Source organism: Lissotriton helveticus, chromosome 1_2 (assembly GCF_964261635.1).
Source record: "Lissotriton helveticus chromosome 1_2, aLisHel1.1, whole genome shotgun sequence".
Lineage (NCBI taxonomy): Eukaryota > Metazoa > Chordata > Amphibia > Caudata > Salamandridae > Lissotriton > Lissotriton helveticus.
Genome location: NC_136058.1, coordinates 77,866,335 through 77,892,178, shown reverse-complemented (window position 1 = coordinate 77,892,178; position 25,844 = coordinate 77,866,335). Strand labels below are relative to the sequence as shown.

The 25,844-nt window shown below is 45.2% G+C and overlaps 1 protein-coding gene across 2 annotated transcripts in view; it reads right to left on the bottom strand.

Moving 5' to 3' along the window:
- Positions 1-374: 374 nt before the first annotated feature.
- The window catches only part of SERBP1 (SERPINE1 mRNA binding protein 1), a 204,204-nt gene continuing 178,734 nt past the window's right edge, over positions 375-25,844 (bottom strand). For both annotated transcript variants that reach the window (XM_078668857.1, XM_078668859.1), the window contains exon 9: positions 375-3,196. In XM_078668857.1, the coding sequence (XP_078524983.1) occupies positions 3,137-3,196 (60 nt within the window). In that variant the 3' untranslated portion in view covers positions 375-3,136. The remainder of the gene's footprint in view (positions 3,197-25,844) is intronic.

Below are 25,844 nucleotides of genomic sequence, written 5' to 3'. Positions count from 1 at the left end.
TGGCTCAGGCGAGACCTAAAGACAAATGCAATGAAGAAAATGCTTGAAATCAGTTAAGTGAAGGAAAGAAAAAAGCATTAAAGTGCGCACAGAAATCCAGGGAGCGCAGTTCAGTCCATATTCTGGCCTCATTCATCCATGAGTACATAAGTCCACATGGCTAGGATTCTAGTAGAGACAATTTATACAAGCTGCATGAATATCAATTATCCTCAGGTTTAACTGGTAATTCAAACTCATTGCTAACTGTAACCAGTTCAAAGGTCTGATTGCTGCATTGCCCCAAAACCTGCATCAAACACGCTTTACTAGAACATTAGGGATAGATATGAAACTTCAATTAGAATTGATATAAAATAATTAACATTTATATCTTTTAAACGTTCAGCTTTAGGCCTATGACCCGCATTTATTAAATCAACAGTCGTGGGATTTCCAATCTCAATGGACATGAGATATTCAATGTAAATCCAATTACATAGTAGTCTCGTCTCTGCAAAACATCTGCAAATACCATAGCCACACATGGACTTAAACGTAGTTTTGCTTGAATACATTTTTTCCCCAGAACATATATATATATATTTTCTTACAGGAGATCAATTTTTGCATTTATCTATCAACCTTGTTTTCTTCAGAAGTGGTGCTTAAGGAAAAGATACTCTTTCATGCTCAAAGTTTAAAGATATAAAACTCCCATAAAAATAAGTATCCAGACTGCCCTGCTCCTCAAACAATGGAACTTTGATGAAGAGTAAAGAGAACAAAGTGCATGAAAGACTAGCTGAAGAGCAAGAACCTAATCCCTTTTCCAAGACAACTGAAAGTTTACATTTTACTTAAAGGTGTCTTACTGAAGAGCATGAAAATGAATCTTTGTTAAGCATCCCCAAATGTTAGAGACATTTTCACAGCTTTAGTTCACACATAAATGGACTGAAAGAGGCAAATTTACAACTATAGAGAAACAGAAATCGATTCTAAAATACAGGCTCTTGATGAAACTGTAAATACATCAGACATGATAATCAAAATATTGCTCTAATTTCTGGTGTGCCAACAGGGAGACTAAGAGACAACCAGACCCCTTCCTTTAGAGCTTCCAGTGTACCTTGGATGGGACTACTTTTGCAGGGAAAATGGTTGCCACTGAAGAGCAGATACATGCGATTTTCGATGGGAATCAAGTGAATCCAATAAAACCCCTGCTTCAAGGTGTATAGCAGTATTTATTTCTAAGACCTCTTAGGATCGAACAAAGAATGTTCAAACTGTGTTCAATTAAGTCTAAAATGAAGTGTACAATTCAATAGGACAACCATTACTGTAATTTGATCTTTCTTGCCACCTAGAATAATTTTTTATGGGATAAAACAGACCTGTCAGATTTTTGAAGCATGATCCAAGTCACTAGTGATAAACATGTTACCATTTATTGTTGAAAAATTGCCTCCCCATTGTGCAAACTTCTCCAATTGATAGGTGAATGCACTAATGGACCCAACCCAAATGTTAACATTTGTTTATTTACATCTAATTTTCTTTATTTTAGAAAACAGTTTAAATAAGGCAAGTAAGCTGAATAACATTTTTTTAATTTTGCCATTTTGGTACTAAAAGGTCTCCAATACTTTGTTGCCTGTCCTGTACAGCTTTTAAAAAAATAGGGCAATACCATTTTGTTTCCTACTAATCTATGTAGCTAAGAAGCTACAAATATGTTACAGTCAGCTAAAAAGGTATGTGTAAAATAACATTAAATAAAATGAAAATCCTAACTCCTAACAAACACTGAAGACAACAAACTAAGAAATTGTTTTATTAGTCATCCTATCAAGTCCTTTTATGTTTTCTTGAAGTGGTAATGGTTCGATTTCACAGGGGCATATTAAATAAGCTAAGAAATCATAAGGGGCTTGAAGGAGCAGTAAGCACCCCTCAGCATCAGACGGTGCTGGGGGCGGGGGGCGTGTGGGGAGAAGGAGGTGGGAGAGCCCCTCACAGGTGGAAATTGAAGATCAGTAGCTGAGACCATAAACAATTCGGAAAAAGAAAATGTTTTTTGGTTTACATTCCATATAATGGTGGTCACTGCTGATGTAACAGAGTGGAAAAGGGTACTCCATTTCCCACAAAACAGCCTATTACTCTTTTCTCATCCCGCTCCTCGTTCAAGAATAGATGTTAATGGAACGGTATACTTGTTACACCGAATTTTGTAAAGCAAACTTCATACCAGGTTTTTTTCATTTTTTTAAATGTAGCTTAAATATACTGCATTAAAAATCAGTGCTGCTCCTCTGACCACACAATATTAAAATGCCTTCCAAAGGTGGCAATATATTACCTAGGGACAAGCATTTTATATTTATTTGACCCACCAAAAGACACTTTGGAACACAAACACTTGAGGGTAGCGAAAGGTGCAATGCATCAGAAAAGTCATCTATAACCAAGCGGTCTTGGTATGACCACTGAGCCAAATACAGCTGCTTGGATTTTCCAATGTGCTTTAAAAATAGTCACAAGTTCATAAATCAACTGTTGTATAAAGAGCATTAACAGGGAGGTGACAGATTTGGTAGAGATATTTTAAGATTTAAAAGAATTAGGACTAGGAAAGTTAGCATCACACAACACTAACATCTTGCCAAATTAATTTTGCATGTCACCGACATCGTAAAAGGTAAAGAAATCACAAACAGTGTGTTACTTGAAACCAGTTTGTAGTTTTGGGGAGAGGGGGAAACAATACACAATCCTTAATTTAAAAACAAAAAAGAAAATGAAGTGAAAGCTTTAGGGTACACACACTTTTCACACCTATATTTCAAGTTTGGAAACGCATATTTTCAAGCAGCAATACAAAAAAGTATCCATGAATAATGCATAATCTTTGAAAAATTATGAAAACATCCCTGCTACCATTACATTTCTAAATACAAAACAGACTACCATATTGTTGCTTCTGTGTAGCAAGAGAAGTCCATTTTCAAAACAGATAAAATTCAGTCTTTTGGTGTGAATGGTATGAATGACAGTCTTAAATTTGTTATAGTTGTTTAGGATCCATAAGCATGCAAAGCCTTGTAGAGGAGAGCCCAACCAGGGCATCATGATTGACTTAAATTCCAAGTTAAGCTAAGGCTGGGAAAGCCTCTGGATCATCCACATCAGGAGCTGATGAAGCAGTCAACTGCAAAATAAAAAAGGAAAATATAAGATTCTGTGACATGCAAATAAATTACTCCCACTGAGTACACGTCTGTTAAACAGCAACAAGAAGCTTACGACAGTTACTTAAATTGGCAGTCATGTTTATGATTTTGTGAAAAGATTGTCACAGTGGATGGACCATCTCCAGTGTGTAAGGATCCTAGTTTTACTTTGACTTTTACAGACCGAAAACGAGTTTTCCATCTGCATATATTTTTTTAAGTGTTTAAATGGGAACTAACTGGGCTTCTTTTCAGTGACCTCTGTGAAGTCTTTCATAAATTCCAGGCAGCCAGCGGAGCAGATAGAAATCATTGAGAGAGAACACACAGGACGACATTTCCCTAAAAACAGCATTCGTCAACATACATTTGGAGTGTACTGTTATTTACCTTCTTGTGTATTGTGTTAAATCTGGGTACTTTATTTGCTAACAGATGAAAGGTGTTTACCCAGCAAGATAGGAACTGGGCTTGCTCAAACAGAAACTAGAATCTGAATCTGCCCTTCCCTGTTCCTAAAGCAACAGCAACTAACAGAGGACTATTGTATCTATCTCCCCTATTTTGGCGGCCATTTTAGAGTGGTCTCGCCCTCTCTCTCTTTGGCGGCCATCATGGACTAGTCTTTCTCAATATATGACCATACCCTAAGAACTGGCCTCTTTAGACTAATCTCAACTACCAAGTGTCTGCCGTTTATTGCAGTATTGCACTTCTACGTGTACTTAATGCACTGACTGCTACCTCATATTTCTGGCTGCTCACTAGTGTCATTTTTGACTCATGCTGTTTTTGTTTGCACATGTATTCTGTATATGTATTTTGGCCCGGTATATCATTAATATTATACTTCTAGGTGTATACTGTACATTATTATAAACTGCACCCATCTCACTTTTATTCGTGTATTGCACTGATCGCTACCTCACATATTTCTGTACATTTTTTGTAAGCTGCACCCATCTCACCTTTTATTCCTGGATTGCACCTCATATATTTCTTTTTGTAAGATGCACCCATTTCACTTTTTATTCCTGGAGTACACCAACTGCTACCTCTTATATTTTGGTTATGCTGGTTGATCACTAGTGCCACTTTTGCTCTGTGTAATTTACTGTTTGCATCTGTTTCTTTGCACATGTGTATCACGATAGTTCACTCTCCCATACCCACCTAAACCTTCATCACTAGTGCCACTTTTGCTCTGTGTAATTTACTGTTTGCATCTGTTTCTTTGCACATGTGTATCACGATAGTTCATTCCCCCATACCCACCTAAACTGCCATCCCAACATGGATCCCATCGGCAAGCACACATAAAATCAACTACCCATCCACACTCACCAAAAAAGCCGCTAAACGCTTTAAACACAACTTCCTTAGGTCCCACCCTGAAACCCCCTTTGCCGACACCTACTTCTCACCGGTCAATGGATCCCTGAACACTGATATCATCTTCCACACCACACGCAGAGCTCAATGGAGAAAAGCGTTCCTCACCGTCTCCACCACCAGGAAATCTTCTCACAGCCTAACTCTCTCCATCACACCATCCCAACTCTTCCCAGGCAGAGCTACCATCACTATCTACAATAACGGGATTGTCCTATCTCAATCCACAGACAGGAACCTGGAACTACTAGACAACTTATTCCCCACTTTCAAAAAGCACCTCTCCAATTCACGGACCAACACTCATATCTCCTCCAGTCCTACCACCCCTGACCTCACAGCTCCCACCACCCATAACCCTTCTAACTTATTTCAGCACCAGGTAGCTACTACACACTCCTCAATCAGAGACACACCTACCACCTCTGACCTCTCAGCTCCCACCCACAACCCCTCTATCCCAGTTCAGCACCAGGCAGCTGCCACACACGCCTCAAACACAGACACAGATCGCTCCCCTTCATACACCACTCACACTCCCACCCCTCCTACCAACCCTCGGACCTCCACACATACCATTAACACTCCCCTCACCCCTGACAGCACAGCTCCCACCCACAACACATCTAACATAGTTCAGCACCAGAACGACATGCACAACGACAAATCCTACCCCTGATCCCCCCCCATTCTCAGTCCTCATTACCCTTTAACTAACTATGCAGAACACACCTCTCTTAATTTAACTCCCCCTCCCCACAACAGGACCATCTCCATTCCCATTCCCCCCCACTCTCAGCCCCCATTACCCTTCCTGCACCCCCACCACTACTATCAGACACCCATCCTCCACCTTGATCTCCCCGCCTTCCATCAATGCCCTCACTCATACCACCAACCTCCTCCCTACCTCATCCGCACTCCTCCCTACCTCATCCGCACCCCTCCCGCCCAAAACCCCTCTCCTCCCCAACACCATCCCGTACACTATCACAACGCAGCCCTGCACGAACACCAGCCCACTCCCCCACCTGCACGCGAATTCCATGGCCAGTCATTCACCTCTGACTGCCACCCCCACCTCCACCACCTACCCCACGTTAAACATCATGGCCACCCTCATTCAGATCAAAGAAGACATGCACATCATCAAAGAACTACTCTCCACACACCCCATACTCCCTTCACCCACCTCCACCTCCCCTCCCAACTTGTCCCCTACCCCACCGGTTGACTCACTCAACACGCCCCACACCGGGCGTCAATCCCTGCTCATAATCACAGCAACCGCCCTAGTCACCCTCGACGCCCCTACAACCCCTCACCCAACTACTCCTCCCCTCCCAACTTGTCCCCCACCCTTCCGATTGACTCTCACTCAACTCTCCCCACACTGGACCTCAATCCCAGCTCGCAATCGCAACAACCGCCCTAGTCGCACCTACAACCCGACTTCGGACCTCGACACTCTCCCTTCTCCGCTCCTACGACCCAGCCCCCCAAAATCACACATCCACCTCACAATTCCCACGATACACCCAAATGCCCTTAGACCCCCCACACTAAACAGCAGATTCTCCATCCCCAATAACCTTAGAAAAGTCCCTCTCTCTCTAGAACCATCTACCACCCTCAACACACCCCGTCTAAAATGCACTCTCCTCAACTGCAGATCGGCCTCGAAACATTCCTCCACCATTGCTGATCTCCTCTTATCGATGGACCTTGACCTAATCATCCTGACTGAAACCTGGCTAACTGAATCTTCGTCACCTATAATGGACATTCTGGTTCCTCCCAACTACCACATCATCAGACTTGACAGATCAGGAAAAATAGGTGGTGGAATCGCATGCATCTACAGGAACAACCTCTCTGTTCTGAAAGCCAATTCCACCTCCCTACCATCCCCAACATCCTGTGAGTACATCTGCCTAGACATTATTAGTGAGGGCAAACCGATATGCTCTCTTCACAGTATTTACCACCCACCCAGGGACAACCTCACCTTTTCCCAACAAATCATGGCTATGATCTCAGCCAATTCCGGACGGCAGCTCACCCAAATATACCTTGGCGACTTCAACCTCCACTGGAACGATCGCAATGACGCGGTGGTAAATAGTCTCAAAAATGTCCTCGATGCCCTTGACCTCACCCAAATATGCAACAGCCAGACCCACGAGAAAGGCTCCATCATCGACCTGATCATCTCTAAAGAGGACTCTATCCAACTCGAGTCCATCCAACCCTGTGACTGGTCAGATCATCATATTGTCACATTCTTCATCAATGAAAAAGTTAAATTTAACCCGGCTCAATCCTCCAAGCCCAAAGTCTGGAAAAGAGACATGAAAAAACTCAACCCAGGCTCTTTGCCTTCTAACAGATGCAATCTCCTACTCCCACCAACCGGCGCTACGGACGTTCAAACCCTGACTGACCACTATCTCAACGCTATGACCTCAATAATTAATGAGGCTGCACCTATGCAGCTAAAAAGAGTCTCTACTAAAATCTCCAATCCATGGTACGACGGAAGTCTCAATGAGGATAGACGAGACATGCGAATGGCAGAGCGCACCTGGAGATCAGCTCCCTCTGCACTGCACCTAAAAACTCTGAAGAAAAAGAGAAACGCCTATTTCAGGAAAATAAAACGCTCAAAATCAGATTTCTTCAGCCTCCAGCTCGACCAAGCAAAAAACCGTCCGAGAAAACTGTTTGAGCTAATAAGATCACAATCCAAGGAACAACCCCAACCACTCAGCACTGAAGCACCCTCCTGTGAAGACTTCTCCGCTTTCTTTATCCAAAAAACTGACAACATAAAGAGCGATCTCCTCATTGACGCAAGCCTCTACTCCAAACCCCACTGCATTGCACCCACTGAACCAAAAAACAATGCTACATGGTCAACCTTTGGCACATATTCGGAAGAAGAAATTGGCAAACTGCTCAGCACCCTGAAACCATCCAATCACCTCACGGACCCCCTTCCTGCTACCGCTGTAAAAGACTTTACCCCTTGGCTTCTCCCACTCTGGACTAAAATTATCAACAGTTCTCTCCAACAAGGAAGCATACCTGACTCCCTCAAAGTTGGACAAGTCACACCTTTACTAAAGAAACCTACAGCCGACCCCTCTGATCTCAACAACTACCGTCCCATTACCAATATTCCCACTCTCGCCAAACTGCTGGAAAAATGCGCACAACTACAATTAACTAAACACATTGAACAATTTGATCTCCTCAACCCTCATCAGTCAGGCTTCCGAGCAGGTCACAGTACAGAAACCGCTATGACTCACATAATTGACGACGCACTTCAAATGCTAGACCAAAACGACACCTGCCTCCTCATCCTTCTTGATCTCTCTTCAGCATTCGACACCGTTAAACATGAGAATTTACTAGAACTACTAAACACAAGAATGGGTCTATCAGGAACTGTTCTCAAGTGGTTCACTTCCTTTCTTCATAACAGGTCGCAGAAATTCAAGAGCAACAACCTGATGTCCTCGCCAATACCTGTTACGCTAGGCGTCCCCCAAGGATCCTCTCTTTCCCCAACTCTGTTCAACCTAGTTATGGAACCTCTCACCACCTTGCTACAAGCATCCAATGTACACTTTCACATGTACGCCGATGACACCCAACTTTATCTCAGATTACAATCCCCCAAAGACATTTTGCTCCTGAACTCAACGATCAGAGGCACCCAATCCTGGCTCGCCGACAATCATCTCAAACTCAATGCCCTGAAAACAGAGTTCCTTCTGATCTCACCTCCAGCGAAGATCTCCACCACTCAAATCTGGCTTAAACACCTAACCGCACTCAATGTCCAACCCACCATCGTGGACTCCGCAAAATCTTTAGGCATAACACTCGACACCAATCTCAACATGCAGCAACATATCAGCAAAGCAACGAAGGGAGAGAACTTCCAAATCAATACTCTGAGGAAACTTAAACCCTTCCTCCCAGCCAAAGACTTCCATACCGCAGTACAAGCACTAGTCATCCCTCGAATAGAATACGGCAGCATCGCCCTCTGCGGACTCCCCCTAACTACTACCGCACCCTTAAGAGCTTCTCTGAACGCTGCAGCGAGACTCATCACTGGGTCAAAAAAGCACTCCCATATTTCCCCTGACTTGAAATCCCTGAACTGGCCGCCCTTTGAAGCCAGAATACATCTGAAAATCGCCTGCATGACACAAGGCAGTACACCTGAACTCACCCGTCTACCTCGCTCAGAAGCTGACAATCTCTGGCGGAGCTAGAAACACTAGAGGCACAAACAATCTTCTGCTGAAACCTCGAAGATTCCGGAAGGAAAAAACCTATAAGCGCTCCTTCTCAGGAATGGCGCCTAGGATCTGGAACTCACTCCCTCCCGAAACCAGGCTTATCTCGTCCACTACACTCTTTAAGAAAGAAGTAAAAGCTATCTTCATGGCTAAATACACTTGAACTATTATCTCAAACTCTTTAAAGACTCTGCACCGATCTGTACTACAGGTTTGACCCCTTTTTGCTTATTTGTATTATTTGTCTTACTGAATCACATGATTGGCTTTGCATTCACCTATTTGTACTGTTAGCTCTATTGACTTATGTTTGACTATGATCTTTCATGTACCCCTTCTATGTAAAGCGCTCTGATATCTGCAAAGATCTTGTCCGCGCTATATAAAACTTTCAAAATAAATACCTAGGAGTGCGTGTTTTTCGGTTTATTGTGGAAATATACAATTTTACAACTTTATCCATTTATAATTTTTGGGGTTAATAAACACCAAATAAAACACAAGGAGCCAATGAGTGTATGCATGCTAATCTTGAGAGTCCTTAACTCTCTGACTGAGGCACTTCAAGTAAAGAGATTGTGTCCCCCTGCCCGGCCTGCTCATATGCACAATACAAAGAGAAGCAGCAGCCTTGTGAAGGCAGAAAAGCTAACAAATAAACAAGGCAGCGATTGAAATTTAATGTGCTGGTCCTGTAATCAATATATTGTTTAACAAACACAGAATTGGGTGTTGATAATGTCGCCAGCATAGAAGTTGAAATTAACCACATCATATGCAGTTTTGGCATCTAGGGAGTTAGATGCCCTGAGGCAAAGTCATAGGTATGCTGGGTGGCTTATGCAGAACCTCTCGGACATTTAAGAGAATCCACTTTTCTCACCCATGTATTTATCTCCTGTGACAAATCGCCATGCGTTTTCTGTGAATTTTTGCATCAATTTAAAGATACAAAATGTTTAAATACAGGTAGGGGTAATTTTGCAGCTTGAAGCTTTTTGTGGATTCACATGCTATGAAAAACTAAGCGCTCTAATGATAGGGTCTGAAAATCTCTTTTGTCCTCTTATTTTGTTGTTGAGCATGGTCTATTACCATGTGGAACCTTGTCCAACCCTCTCCTGATATCCAACGCCTAGTCCTGGAAACCCTGTGTTTGGTCACCATCTTCAGAGTCTTTTTTCCTTCAGCAACTTGGTTCTTCACCTTACTTTAAATTGGCTGTCTGGTGCTTCAAACGGTTCTTCAAACAGCAAATCTACCCCTACCAGTAAGTAACCATTTCAGTTTGCAATGTGAATCTTTTCTGGATTCACATGTGCACTGGCACTGAGGCGGTATCTCTGATCATTGTGGTGATTTGGTTTTGAATGAGCAAAACCTGCAAACAAACACTTTAGTACCTTCTTTCCCACTTGAGATGCTCTATTCATTTAGATACATACACAATTGTGCTTTGTGTGATTGTGGACTGAGTCAAAACCCTAGGATGGGTATTATGGACTAAACTAGAAAGCTGGGATACAGAGTCAAATGGGCGCTCAGACGTCGTTCGGTTATCACACAGGCCTGGGTACCGTTGAACAATCTTTAAATCTTTCCTTGTTTGTTCAAAATGCTAAGGTAAAAAAAAGGTGTCCATCTTGCATTTATTGACTTAAAATTAGCCTTTGATATGGTAGGCCACCCAAAGTTAAGCTCCATAATACTCCAGTTAGGCATTGACAAGGCAATAATCTCCCTGCTCAGTAGGCTACATGAACTTACTGCAGTCAGAGTCCAGAAAAGTACGAAAGGAGATTTATCTGAGGACTTTTCATCAATCAATGGGGTTAGACAGCTGTGCCCTGGCACCTTTTCTCTTTTATAATTTATATCAACTCTCTGGGTGAGCACCTGATAACGGCTGGGAAAGACCTCCCAAAGATCAACACTAGAGAAATTCCTGTGCTGCTTTAAGTAGACGATGTCGTTCTAATTGCATGAACTGCTAATAGTCTAGATTTTACTAGATGCTTTTAATAGGTTTAGGACTAAATACAAACCGAACCAAGGCCTTTGTAACAAAATGAGGCCCTAAATTAGTGAAGACAAAATTTTTTTTACTTGGAGGTGAAAAAATTATGAAAACCCTGCATTTTACATATTTGTGAATTCCGACGACGTAGATTTACCTGGAAATATCTCCTGAATGCTGTCAACTGACGAGAGCAACTGATGCAGTTTTTAGATTTTCCAAAAGACTGGGTCACAAGCCACCTAAAGAAATGCTTTGTGGTTTTAAAAGTAAATGTGTGTCTGTCGACACCTCTGGCGTAGGCTTATGGGGCTCATTAGTGGCAAATCTCTACAAATTGTGGAGACTCAGTTAAGACTACTCCTGGCAGTTCCACACCTAGACTGCTTTCTGCCATGAAGAGGTTGAGCTGGACTATATAGATCATATCAAGCTACAACCACTTGTTATGGCACAGAATCTAGAAAAACCCAGAAGCCCAGCTAGGTAGAACAATCTTACTGGACGGTCTGAAGCTGGACAATTGTCAAACATCCCCGGGTTAAATAAACCAAAACAAGTTTTAAAAGGCTTGGTGCCCCAACTTTATTTTAATCTGGACAGTTTACCAACTATACCCTTAATCCAAGCTAAAGCTCTTTTTAATAAAAAATGTATAAATAAAGCACAAAGGTGATGGCCAGAGATGGTGGGAGGGTTAGAAAACACCCTCTGGGTTTTGTCTGCAGACCCGGCACTTTACTTAAAGGTTTTTGTAAATGAGACCAGATCCTTCTGAGACAGTCTCCAAACCATACACTTTCTGCTAGCCATTACAGCAAAAGGCACATGGCTTTCGTTTCTCCCTCGTCACCGTGAAGTCCCAGCAGAACAAAGTACATTTTGCAAATTTTACAGTTCAAAGAACGCAGTTTCTTCACCCAACACTAAGCACTAGAAACCAGATCTCATGTTGCGGCCTTTGCTTATTTGCACTGCCTGGGATATATTAAGTGCTGTAAAGTTACAATCTTATTGAACAATTTTCTCGTCATATTGATGCCTTTTAATACTTGTTTTTAGTGTTTAACAAACGTCACTCATTTTATGAAGTTTTAGGTTGTATTTGCCTTTTTGTTGCGACTTATGGCTCAGTAGACAAATAAAGTATTTGATGATGGTGTGGACTGATGACCAGGTGGAAATGAATATGCTACTTACCAGTATGCATCTGTTCTTGGCATGTAGGGCTGCTAACATTCATATCTTATGCATAGATCGCCGCCTAGTGTTGGGTCCGGATGATTGCACATTGTTGTCCTGGAAGAGTCTTCGAAGTATCACGAGATAGGTGGCTCCTCCCCTGGACTACAGTGCACATGGGCATCGACTCCATCCCCAGATTGTTTTTAGCCATTGTGGCAGAGATGGAGTGAAACAGTGTAAAGGATGTCCATGCTAATGATGAATATAGAGATAGTATATGCAGCCGCTACGGGCACCGGGGAGGAGGGCGGGCGATATGAATGTTAGCAGCCCTACATGCCAAGAACAGATGCATACTGGTAAGTAGCATATTCAGTTCGAGGCATGTGGGCTGCTAAATTCATATCTTATGCATAGAATACATAGCAGTCCCTCCATTAACGGCGGTTGCCCGTGCCAGCTGCAAAAGCTTGAAAGAGTGTCTTGAGAACAGCCTGTCCTACAGCTGCTTGCTGTTTTGAATGCACATCCACACAGTAATGTTTGGTAAATGTGTGTGGTGTAGACCATGTGGCTGCTCTACAAATGTCTTCTAAGGGAATGTTCCCTAGGAAAGCCATGGAGGCCCCCAATTTGCGCGTGGAGTGCGCCCTTGGGGGTATTGTTAAAGTGCGTTTAGCCTTTTGATAACAGATTTGAATGCACTTAACAATCCATCTGGCTATTCCTGCTTTGGAAATAGGGTTGCCTTTGTGCTGTGCTGAGAAGGCAACAAAAAGTTGTTGTGTCTTTCTAAAGTTTTGTGTTCTGTCAATGTAGTACATTAGCGCCCTCCTAACGTCTAATGTATGAAGCATTCTTTCTGCTACTGTTTGTGGGTTTTGGAAGAATGCAGGCAGGTCAATAGTTTGGTTGAGATGAAACTGTGACACCACTTTAGGAAGGAATTTGGGGTTAGTGCGGAGCACTACCCTGTTGGAATGTATTTGTATGAATGGCTCTTGGATTGTGAGCGCGTGCAGCTCACTTACACGTCTGAGCGACGTGATAGCAATGAGAAAAGCCACTTTCCATGTGAGAAACTGAATCTCGCAGGAGTGCAGTGGCTCAAAAGGTGGGCCCATCAGCCTAGTGAGGACCACATTGAGGTTCCACACTGGAGCTGGCGGTGTTCTTGGAGGAATGACTCGCTTCAGTCCTTCTAGGAAGGCTTTGATGGCAGGCACCCTGAAAACAGAGAGGTGTTGCCTATGCTGGAGATAAGCCGCTATGGCGGATAAATGTATCCGAATGGAAGCGTACGCTAGATTGCATTTGTAAAGATGTAACAAATAGCAGATGATGTTAGGAATGGATGCATCTAGCGGGTTGATCTTGTTGTCTGCACAGTACATGACAAACCGCTTCTATTTAGCTGCATAGCAAGCCGGGGTAGTGGGCTTACGTGCCTCCCGGATGATGTCCATGCATTCCGGGGGCAGGTTGAGGTAGCCAAATTCTAAGACTTCAGGAGCCAGATCGCCAGATTGAGCTGTTGCGGATCTGGATGCTGAATGTCGCCATGGTTCTGCGTCAAGAGCCGGGATGTGAGATGCAGCCTTTGATGCGGTACCACGGAAAGTTCTAGAAACGTGGTGTACCATGGTTGGCGTGCCCATGTTGGAGCAACCAGGATGAGAGTTATCGAGTGTTGCTTTAGCTTTCTTTAACAAAACCAGAGGAGGGAGGTAGAGCTAATCGTTGGATTTATGCTCCACTTGGTACTTAAGTAAACAGAGGAAATCCAACATTCAAAGGGAAGGGGGGACGGGAGAGTGATCACTCTCCCGTCCCCCCTTCCCTTTGAATGTTGGATTTCCTCTGTTTACTTAAGCTTTAGCTTTCTTGCCACCAGCGGAATGAGAGGCGCTGGGGGAAAAGCGTACGCAAATTTGCCTGACCAGTTCATCCATATCCATTCCCCTGCGATTCCGGGTGAGGGAACCTGGCGGCAAAGCTTTGGCATTTTGCGTTTTCCCTTGTGGCAAAGAGGTCTATCTGTGGATGACCCCACTGCTGGAAGTACGGGTGGAGGACTGATGGATGTATCTCCCACTCGCGCATTTGATGGCTGTACCTGCTGAGCAGATCCGCCATCTGATTTTCCTCATGGCAGAACACCTCCCCGGCAAGGACAATGTTCCTCTGAATGGCCCACTTCCACATGCTCTGAGCCAGATGAGACAGCTGTGGTGAGTGAGTACCTCCCTGTTTCTGGATGTAGTACATGGCTGTCATGTTGTCCGTCCGGATCAACACGACCTTGTTGCACAGATGTACTTTGAAGGACTTGAGCGCCATGAAGATTGCCATCAATTCTAGGTAGTTGATGTGCAACATCTGTTGCTGGGTTGACCACAGTCCCTGCACCGTGTAGTGGAGCACATGAGCTCCCCATCCTTGGAGAGATGCGTCCGCTGTTAGGATTATCTGTGGCACTGGTTCTTGGAACGGTCGGCCCTTGCAAAGGTTGTGTGGATTCCACCAATGCTGAGAGTGGTATGCCCGACCGGTCACCAACACTCGGTCTGTTAGCTGTCCCCGAGCCTGTGTCCACTGATTTGCCAAGCATTCTTGGAGCGGGCGCATGTGCAACCTCGCGTGCGGGACTATGAAGATGCAGGAGGACATCATGCCTATCAACTGCATGAACACTCTTGCTGGTAGGGAGTGTTGCGGTCTGAACTTTTGGATCAGCGACTGAATGCTGTCGATTCTGACTGGGTTTGGCTGTGCCATAGCAGTCAGGGTGTTTGTCGCGCCCAGATACTGCCGTACATGGGCTGGTTGAAGGTGCGACTTCGGGTAGTTTAGCGAGAACCCCAGGCTGTGAAGCAGTTGAATAGTGTGGGACATGTCCGCGGCGCACTGTTGTTCCGACTTTGCTTGAACAAGCCAGTCGTCTAGGTACGGGTAGACATGTATGTTCTGTCTCCTGAGGTGCGCCGCCACTGTCGCCAGACACTTTGTAAACACTGGGGGCAGTAGTCACCCCGAAGGGTAGGACTTTGAACTGATAGTGCCCGCTTAGAATGGTAAACCTGAGGTATTTTCTGTGGGATGGGTGGAGTGGTATGTGGAAATAAGCATCCTTGAGGTCCAAGGTTGCTAGGAAGTCCCCTTGATTGAGCAGGGGAAGGATTTGTTGCAGTGTCAGCATGTGAAAGTGTTCTGACAGTATGTACATGCTGAGGGGGCGTAGATCCAGAATAGGTCTGAGGGATCCGCCCTTCTTTGGGATGAGGAAGTACAGGGAATAGACCCCGTGCCTTCCTCTTCCACTGGCACGAGCTCGATTGCGCCTTTTTGCAGCATCACCAGTACTTCCTGCTGCAATAAGTGCAAGTGCTCTGCCGACATAGGACGGTGTCTTGGGGGAATGTTGGGAGGAGTGGATGTCAACTCCAAACAGTAACCGTACTGGATAAGTTCTCACCCACCTGTCCGTGGTGATGGACGTCCAGACTGGCAGGAACTGCTGGAGTCTCCCCCCGACCGGTGTTGTATGGTCGGGGGGCAGTGACAGAGAGTCACTGTTTGTTGGCGGCAGAGGAACGGGAGTTGTTGTTTCCTCTGCCTCTGCCCTTGGCACTGTTACCTCTGTAACCCCCTCTACCTTGCTTGGGGTACGAGGATTGTGCACCACCCTTCGCGTATTGTGTTTGTTGACCCAATTGTCCTCTGGTAACACCACGTGCTCCTGAGCGACGAAAAGTGTGTCCCCTGAATTGTTGAGACTGAAGCGCCCCCATGGACTTAGCAGTCTCGTTGTCCTTTTTAATTTTTTCAAGGGTGGTGTCCACATCTGGGCCAAACAGGGCGTCAGGATTGACGGGCTGGTTAAGGATTGTAGTTTGGATGTCAGGCTTAAATCCAGATATGCGAAGCCAAGCTTGTCGCCTCAACATGACGCTAGTGTTAACCCCCCTAGCCGCTGTATCTGCCACATCAAGTGCACACTTTATGGCTGCGTTGGAGATAAGCTTTCCCTCTTGTATGAGCATTTCGCCTGCTTCTTTAAACTCATCAGGTAGGTGTTGAAGGAGCTGTTCTAGGGTGTCGTAATGCGCCCTATCGTATCGTGCCAATAGTGCCTGCGTGTTTGCGATACGCCATACATTGGCAGCCTGTGCTGCCACCCTTTTGCCCGATGCCTCAAGCACTTTCGACTCCTTGTCTGGGGGAGGAGCTTCACCCGTTGTTTGGGAGTTTGCCCTCTTGCGGGCATTAGCGACCACCAACGAGTCCAGGGGCAACTGTCCTCGAATATATGCAGGATCTCCAGGTGCTGGCCTGTATTTTTTTTCGATACGTGGGTTCACCACCCTTGCCCTGGTAGGCTCCTTAAAGATCTCTGGGGCATGTTTAAGGACACCTTTAAGCATCGGAAGTATTTTAACTGTTCTCTCTGAGACTGAGAAAGTGTCAAATAAAAAGTCTTCCTCTACCGGGTCAGCATGCATGTCCACATTATGATTTGCTGCTGCCCGTTCGAGTAAAGCATTAAATGCAGCAGAATCCTCTGTTGGAGATGTACGTGTCCCAAAGCCTTGTGGATCTTGTACCACCTGATGTCCACTCTGGTCCCCAGTGTCGCCATATGAGTCCTGCTGAACATCAGGGTCATTGCCAACTGGGAAATTGTATTGGCCCTGTTGGTCATCATCATCCCCTCCTGATTGGTTGGGTGAAGGTGATGGACTTCGTCTCGGTGGTGGCAGAATAGGCTCAACAAGTGAAGGAATGTCTTGTGCTGGCCTCTTCTTTTTTAGTGGAATAACATGATTCCAGTGGTTGGGAAGTGATTTTCCTTTTATAAAGTGTCAGTTTCCCTGTGTGGGCATCGATGCAATGCTCAGATTGCTCCTCAGAGGCAAGATACGGATCCGATAGGCTCTGTGGCGTGGACGTATCCGACGGTTTTGGCACCGACGTGGTTGCGAAGGCCTTCGGGGCCACCTTTGGTGGCAGGGTGTAAAGGAGCTTGCTTGAGGACTTTTGAGGTGCATCCACCAATTTCGGAGCCGATGGCGTGGAAGACAAAGTCTTATCCTTTATACGTTTAAGGGAGTCAGTAAGCTGCTGTGTAAAGGAGGCAGCGGGTTTTGGAACCGACGGCCGATCTTCGGTGGCGTCGGGTTTGCTTGGTGTCGACGGTATTGGCGTCGACGAATCTTCGGCCGCAATGCGTCGGGGCTCCAATGAAGGCTTAGTCGCCGATGCAGCAGATCCCGCATCCTTGTGCCGATGCGTTGAGCCAGCGGCCTTAGGGTCGTGGGCTTTAGTCGACTTCGGGTCAGCCGTGCGTTTACCAGACGGCGCCGTAACCGCGTCCGAAGGCGTCTCAAGAGGTTTAGGTGTCCGCGCCGGAGCAACCGTGGTCGGCGCCTGATGGACGGCCTTCTTGGAGGAGGGTTCTTTGAGCACCTTCTGCGGCGCGGTCGATTCAACAGCCTTCTTCGACTTTTGTGGGCCGGAGGTTGACGGAGTCGATGATGGAGCAGGCTTTGAATGTTGTTGTAGGACTTCGGCCATCTTAGGTTTGGTCGAGTCCGTAGGTTTCGTTTTCGACTGGACGTCAGCCATCTTGTGTCCCGTAGGTGCCGAAGGTTTCGGTTTCGGTTTTGATACGGGCAATGGCGGCTCCGCTTGAGTTTCCGTGGCCGGGCCCGAAGGCGGGGCCGGGGATAGCGGTGTTTGGTCGTGGGTAAGGCCGAGTGGCGATCCCGTGACCTGAGCCTCAATAACGTAGACCTCGGGGCATAGCTCCTCCTCTGAGCTATCTTCCACGGCCCCATAAACTTCTTAGTCGTACCCTACCTCCTCGACGTATTCAAGGTCTTGGGCCTGTCCTTCGATGTAGTCCTCTGGATCGGCCTGGACCTCCGTCGACGGTGGCGAAATCTGGAGATGATGGCTATCGCCTTTCTCCTCGGGGTCGTCGAATATGTTGTCGGGTGCCGGGGTCGCTCGCTGGGCCTCAAGGCGCACCGCGCGCCGAAGCTTGAGCGTCTTCTTGGACCTGAACTTGGAGCAGGCCATGCAGTTTTCCTCGTTGTGGTCCGGCGAAAGGCATTTATTACAGACCGGATGCACATCGATGTGTGGATATTTGGATCCACAGACGGGGCAGAACTTGAACGGGCTCCGCTCCATGAAGAAGGTGGTCGGGTCTTGCTGCGACGAGAAGGCCTCGATGGCCTAGGAGTTACTTGACTCCGTAGATGTCCGGCTCAGAGAGTTGGACGACGCTCGAGACCGTACGCAAACAATACCGACGCAGGTAACGAAGGCCTTTTGGCCTTAAGATGAAAGTTTATCGGTTCCGACGCGGAGACGTCGAAACCACATCCAAACCCAATGGCGGAAAAAAACAATCTGGGGATGGAGTCGATGCCCATGCGCACTGTAGTCCAGGGGAGGAGCCACCTATCTCGTGATACTTCGAAGACTCTTCCAGGACAACAATGTGCAATCATCCGGACCCAACACTAGGCGGCGATCTATGCATAAGATATGAATTTAGCAGCCCACATGCCTCGAACCCATGCATTTGTCACTTACTGGGACGTCAGCTACCAAGACTAGGGGTGGCACACATTTTCCTTGTGGAGTGAACTCATGGCTTGGTTTTGAATCCTATGCCAGCGTTCGTGACATTTGCATTGTCTGAGCTTTCCATCTTGCGATGGCACCCCCTGTTGTGGTCTGTTAAGGACACAAAGAACTGGCTCACTTTCCAGATTGCTCTTGTTCTCTAGGTCGTACATTGCAGCCCTACATACATCAAGTGTGCCAGGCTCTTTTAACTTTAGTCTTTGGCTCCTGGAAGAAGCCTGGTATCTGAATAGTTTGCTTTATGCGAAACGGATGATGACCTTTGGTGGGAAAACTTGGGTCAGCTCTCAAGAATAGCCAGCTCGTGTATTTGCATGTATGCTTCCTATGTGGCAAGTGCTTGTAACTCAATGACTGAAATGTCACTTGCAATTAGGAAGGCTGTTTTCAGTCTGACACATTGTGCTTTGCACTGTGGAGTAGTTCAATAGGGCCTCATATCAACTCTATTCCTTTCACAATGAGAAACTTGAGGTTCAACTTAAACAGTGAAATTTGTGTAACTGCCTGTAGTTGGCAGTGTCAATTTTTTTAAAGGAGTGTACTGAAACATGCATCATACCTTTCGGTGGCCTTTTTATTTCTTGTGGAATGGTCTCTAGGTTTTCTGGGGAAGTACCCATTAACCATTTTTGTTTATTGAAATATGATACAGAATATCTTCTTGTATTGGTCTTTTTGAAGCAATGTCTACACTCCACATTCGTTTATGGAAGTCGTTCGTTTTGGTCTTTTGTTGCATTATGGTAACGTAAGGGGGAGGAAAATTGCGCAGTGATTCAACAATCGCCTCATATCTGTGTTGATCTGAAAGTTAGCGCTCACACTGAAAAAAGATTCTTACAAAAGCCATTATGATCAGGCACTGAAAAGGGTGTACAAAACCTTGAGGCTAGACTCTAATCTCAGTATGTCTAATGGAATGGCCACTAAGAAAGTCCTTATCAATGATTAGTCAAATTATCGGTTAACCAAATTTAAAAATCAAAGGCCAGCTCTAGCCATAGTAGTGCTATTTTTCCTTAGCAATCTTCTGAACCAAGCACCAGATGCAGACCAGTTTAACTTAAAAGTACAGGAAGCGCCTGCATTTGAAGTCAATCCAGCCTTTCTGCAGTGTCAAATGTCCAGTAGGGCAAGAAGTCGGGAACCATGCAATAAAGTTCAGCCAATAACCATGGGTGGAGTATCTTTCAGAATCCTGGAAAGCATATCAGGTCTGCACCAATGTCTCCTAAAAATGTTCAGCTGACAAGACGACCAGTCAGTAGTGCAAGTGCTAAAAAATGTCAAGATCAGACATGAAGCCGGGATGCCACCATTTTCATAGAAAACTTAGGACATTGAGAATTCTCTCGTTTCTTTCGCCAATTTTTTCAGTAGAAAGGAAACCCATAAAAAGTTTGATGGATCTTTCAAAATTGCATTTACTTTGGAACGAATAGTTTACCTGTTGGTGTAGTTTTGCAGCTTGAAGATCTTTCTGGATTCACTATGCTGTGCATTATTCCGCGGTCTAGTGGTTGGGTCCGTAATCGTAGTCTTTTTTCGTAGCCCAGGTGGGCGTCGACGTCCCACCTTTTGGTGTCCTTCCTGTGAGGTCGGCATGCTTCCTGCGGAAGCTCCCACCCTTGGGCGCCATCTTCGGATTCTTTTTTCCCCCGTTTGTGTTTTGTTTCCGAATAGTATGGCAATGTTTGAATATTTGTTTTCACCGCTTTTTTCTTCAAAAGTCGGTTTAAGTCTTTGCCCCGTTTTTACGACCTCTTATTCCAGTCTCATCTTTCTGGCAGAGGTGGGTGGGTTCGCTAGTAAATCCAGAAAGATCTTCAAGCTGCAAAACTACACAGACAGGTAAGAAACTATTAGTTTTGCAGCGTGAATCTTTCTGGATTCACTATGCTGTGCATTGACTTTGTATCGGTTTGTTATCATTGTGGCGGCTGGGTGGAAGATGAGCTTTGATTTTTGACTATGTGTTGAAGCACCTTCGGTCCTACTTGTGCTTCTTTGTTCATTTGTATGTCCACACAGTAGTGTTTTGTGAACGTGTGCACTGAAGCCCATGTTGCCGCCAGGCATATGTCCTGAATGGGAGTGTTAGCCAGGAAGGGCCCACGGCCCCGATGCCAGTTATTGCCCAGCATGTTTGTGGCAGAATTGTATTGCTTGCGCGATCCATCGTGCAACTGTCCCCTTAGTAACTGCTTTTCCCATGAAACTGTCTGCGAATGACAAAAAAATGTTTTGTTTTCGGTGATCCTTAGTTCTCTCTATGTAGTGCATGACTGCTCGTCTGGCGTCCGGAGTGTGCAGTGCCCTTTCTGCGTTTGTCGTTGGTTTCTGGAAGAAACTAGGTATTTGAATAGTTTGGTTGATGTGGAACTTAGACACCACCTTTGGCATAAAGTGTGGATCCGTTATCACCACCCTATCGTTGTGAATTTGTGTGTAGGGTTCTTGTAGCGTTAAAGCCTGTAGCTCGCTCACACTGCGCACGAGGTCATTGCCACCAGGAAAGCGGTCTTCAAGGTTAGCATTTGTAGGGAGGCCTTATGGATCGGTTCAAAGGGCGCTTTCATGAGTTCCGTCAGTACTAGGTTGAGGTTCCACGCTGGTGTTGGTAACCTCTTTGGCGGTGCGATCCTCTTTGCACCTTCCAAGAATCTTTTTACAATTTGTGAAGTAAGGAATATGCTACTTACCAGTATGCATCTGTTCTTGGCATAGAGGGCTGCAGAGTGGTACATTTATGAATAGATCGCCATCTGGTGTTGGGCTCGGATGATTGCACTTTGTTTTTCTCTTGGAGAAGTCTTTGTCGTCATAGATGACTCCTCCTCTTGGTGTTAGTGCGCATGGGCATCGGCTCCATCCTTAGATTGTTTTGCCATAGTAGGGTTAGATGGAGTAGTGTAGTATAGTACATAAAGATATGCCCATGTAAGTGTATCTAAATAAGATAATGTTGGGACAGACACAGGTTTCCGGGGAGGCTGGGAGGGCATGTACCACTCTGCAGCCCTCTATGCCAAGAACAGATGCATACTGGTAAGTAGCATATTCCGTTCGAGGCATATGGGCTGCAGATGGTACATTTATGAATAGATTGTAAAGCAGTTACCTCCCTAGCGGTGGTCACCAGTGTCTGTCGCAACTGTTTGAAATAGAGTCTTTAATACAGCTTGGCCCACTCTGGCTTGTTGTGCAGCCTGTACATCAACACAGTAGTGTTTTGTGAATGTATGTGGTGTAGACCAAGTTGCTGCTCTACATATGTCATCTAGGGGAATGTTCCCTAAGAATGCCATAGATGCTCCTAGTTTTCGTGTAGAATGAGCTCTAGGAGGAACAGTTAATGTTCTCTTTGCTTTGATGTAACATTTGTATACATCTTACAATCCATCTAGCGATGCCTGCTTTAGAGATAGGATTGGCCCTTATGTGTTGGGGAAAATGCTACAAATAGTTGTTTAGTTTTCCTGAAGTTTTGTGTTCTTTCTATGTAGTACAAAATGGCTCTTTTGACATCTAGTGTATGTAGAGCCCTTTCTGCCACCATCTGTGGCTTTGGAAAGAAGACTGGTAATTCCACTGGCTGATTGATGTGGAATGCTGAAATTACCTTAGGCAAGAACTTTGGGTTTGTTCTAAGAACCACTTTGTTCTGGTGTAACTGTAGGAATGGTTCTTGTATTGTCAATGCCTGTAATTCACTTACTCTCCTGAGTGAGGTAATGGCTATAAGGAAAGCCACCTTCCATGTAAGGAATTGTATTTCGCACCTATGCATAGGTTCGAAGGGTGGCCCCATTAGTCTGGTGAGTACTACGTTGAGGTTCCAGACTGGGGAAGGTGGTAATCTTGGTGGAATGACTCTTTTAAGGCCTTCCATGAATGCCTTTATAGCTGGTACTCTGAACAGTGATATGTGTTGCCTGTTTTGTAGGTACGCTGCTATAGCTGCTAGATGTACTCTGATGTGTACGCTAGATTACATTGCTGTAAGTGTAATAAGTAGCAAATAATCTCCTTTGTTGATACGTCCAGAGGGTTGATATTGTTATTAGTACAGTGTATAGCAAACCTCTTCCACTTAGCTGCATAACATGCTCTGGTGGTTGGACGTCTCGCTTGTTTAATTATCTCCATGCAATTTTGAGGTAGATCTAAGTACCCAAATTCTAGGATTTCAGGAGCCAGATCGCTAAGTTCAATTGAGTTGGATCTGGGTGCATTATTTCTCCATGGTTCTGTGTAAGGTGCATGGGTAGAATTCGTAATTTTTGGTGTGGCACTTGTGAGAGTTGCAGTAGCGTGGTGTAGCACGGCTGTCTTGCCCACGTGGGTGCCACTAGTATCATGGTCATTGAATGTTGTTGCAGCTTTCTGACCACTAATGGAATTAGTGGGAGAGGGGGAAAAGCGTATGCAAATTTGTTGGACCAATTTATCCATAACGCATTGCCCTGCGACAGGTGATGTGGATACCTGGACGCGAAGCTTTGGCATTTTGCGTTCTGATGAGTGGCAAAGAGGTCTATCTCTGGTTGTCCCCATCTTTGGAAGAATGGCTGCAGTATTTGTTGGTGCAGTTCCCATTCGTGTATTTGTTCCGACTGTCTGCTTAAGATGTCTGCTATCTGGTTTTGGACTCCTGGTAGGTGTTCGGCTAACAGATAGATGTTTTGAGGAATGGCCCATCTCCAAATTTCCTGTGCTAGTCTGGATAGTTGGAGAGAGTGCGTCCCCCCCCTGTTTTTAAATATAATACATTGCTGTCATGTTGTCTGTTCTGATCAGGACTGCTTTGTTGGTAACATGTATCTGGAAGGCTTTCAATGCTAGAAACACTGCTAGTAGTTCTAGATGGTTGATGTGCAGTGTTCTTTCCTGCACACTCCACCTTCCTTGTACTGTGTATTTGTCCATATGTGCTCCCCATCCGGTGAGCGATGCGTCTGCTGTTATTGTCACCTGTGGAATTGGTTCTAGGAACGACCGCCCCTTGGTAATGTTTGTTATGTTCCACCACTTCAGAGAGCGGTGTGTGCGGTCGTCTACCAACACCAGATCTGTAATCTGCCCTTGAGCCTGATTCCACTGTGTCGCTAAGCATTCTTGTAGCGGACGCATTTGTAGTTTGGCATATGGTATTAGCAGTATGCAGGATGACATCATGCCTAATAGCTGCATGAACACTCTTGCTGTTAGTGAGTGTTGTGGCTGAAATCTTTGAATGATTGTAAGCATTGTTTGGATCCTGACTGGGTTGGGGTACACTTTGGCTTTTTCTGTGTCTATAGTAGCCCCCAGATATTGTTGAACCTTGTTTGGTTGTAGGTGTGACTTTGTGTAGTTCACCGTGAACCCTAGCTGGTGTAGTAGCTGAATTGTCTTTTGTGTGTTTTGAAGACATTCCTCTTGTGACCTGGCCTTTATTAGCCAGTCGTCCAAGTATGGGAAGACATGAATTTGTTGTCTTCTTAGGTGAGCTGCTACCACTGCCAGGCATTTTGTGAACACCCTTGGTGCCGTTGTGACACCAAACGGAAGGACTTTGAACTGATAATGTTGTCCTTCTACCACAAACCTGAGGTATTTCCTGTGGGCTTTGTGAATAGGGATATGAAAGTAAGCGTCTTTTAGATCCAGTGTAGAAAGAAAGTCCCCTTTCTTCAGTAAAGGAAGTACTTGTTGGAGCGTGACCATGTGGAAATGTTCCGAATTTATGTATGCGTTGAGAGGTCTTAGGTCCAGTATTGGCCTTAGAGACCCGTCCTTTTTGGGAATTAGGAAGTATAGGGAGTATACTCCTGTTCCTTGTTGTTGCTGTGGAACCTTCTCTATGGCATGCTTTTCTAGCAGTGATAGTACTTCTTGTTTTAACAGTGTCAGGTGATCTTGTTTCATTGGACGCTGTTTGGGGGGGATGTTTGGTGGGGTAGCTGTGAGTTCTAGGCAATAACCATGTTGGATAATTTGTCTTACCCACCTGTCTGATGTGATGTTTTCCCAGACAGGTAGGAACTGTGATAGGCGTCCCCCGACCGGTGTTATATGGTCTGGGGGAAGCTCTATGAAGTCACTGTTTTGGGGTTGGAGAGTTGCGGTTGTTGTTGTTTCCGCGACCTCTACCCTTGTTGTTGTTACCCCTGTAGCCACCTCTAGAATTACCTCTGGGTGATGTAGGTGTAAAAGAGGTTTGTTGCTGGTTTGTACCTGTATTTTTGGATCCTCCTCTATAGGTGGATCTACGAAAGGAACCTCTTTGTGTCGGCTGTTGCAATGCTCCCATTGATTTAGCCGTTTCGGTATCCTTCATCTTTTCTAGGGCCTCATCTGTCCCTGTGCCGAAAAGTGTTTTCCCATCAAAAGGTTGGTTCAGTAACGATGTTTGTACCTCTTGTTTGAACCCTGATACTCTGAGCCATGCATGTCTCCTTAACATGATGCTTATGTTTGTAGACCTTGCCGCAGTTTCTGCCGCGTCTAGGGCGCACTTTATTGAAGTGTTAGTAATTAACTTCCCTTCTTGTATGAGTTGATCTGCCCTCTTTTGATGTTCTTTAGGGAGATGTGTGATGAGTTTTTCTAACTCATCATAATGCGCTCTGTCATACCTTGCAAGTAGTGCTTGCGTATTAGCTATGCGCCAACTGTTTGCCGCTTGAGATGCTACTCTCTTGCCAGAGGCATCTATTAGTTTAGACTCTTTGTCAGGAGGTGGAGCTTCTCCTGTAGATAAAGAGTTTGCTCTCTTGCGAGCGTTTGTGACCACTAGTGAGTCTAGAGGAATTTGCCCTTTAATGTATATTGGGTCTTTTGGAGCTGCCCTATATTTTTTATCGATTCTTGGGTTCAATACCCTAGCCCTCACTGGGTCCTTGAATATCTCTGATGTATGGCTGAGAAGGCCCTTAAGCATTGGTAGTGTTCCTGATGTTCTTTGTGCAGTAGGTAGTGTTTCTAATAAGAAGTCCTGTATTTGAGGTTCTGTATGTAGGTCTACCTTATGATATGTTGCTGCTCTAGTAATGAGTTGTGCAAACCCAG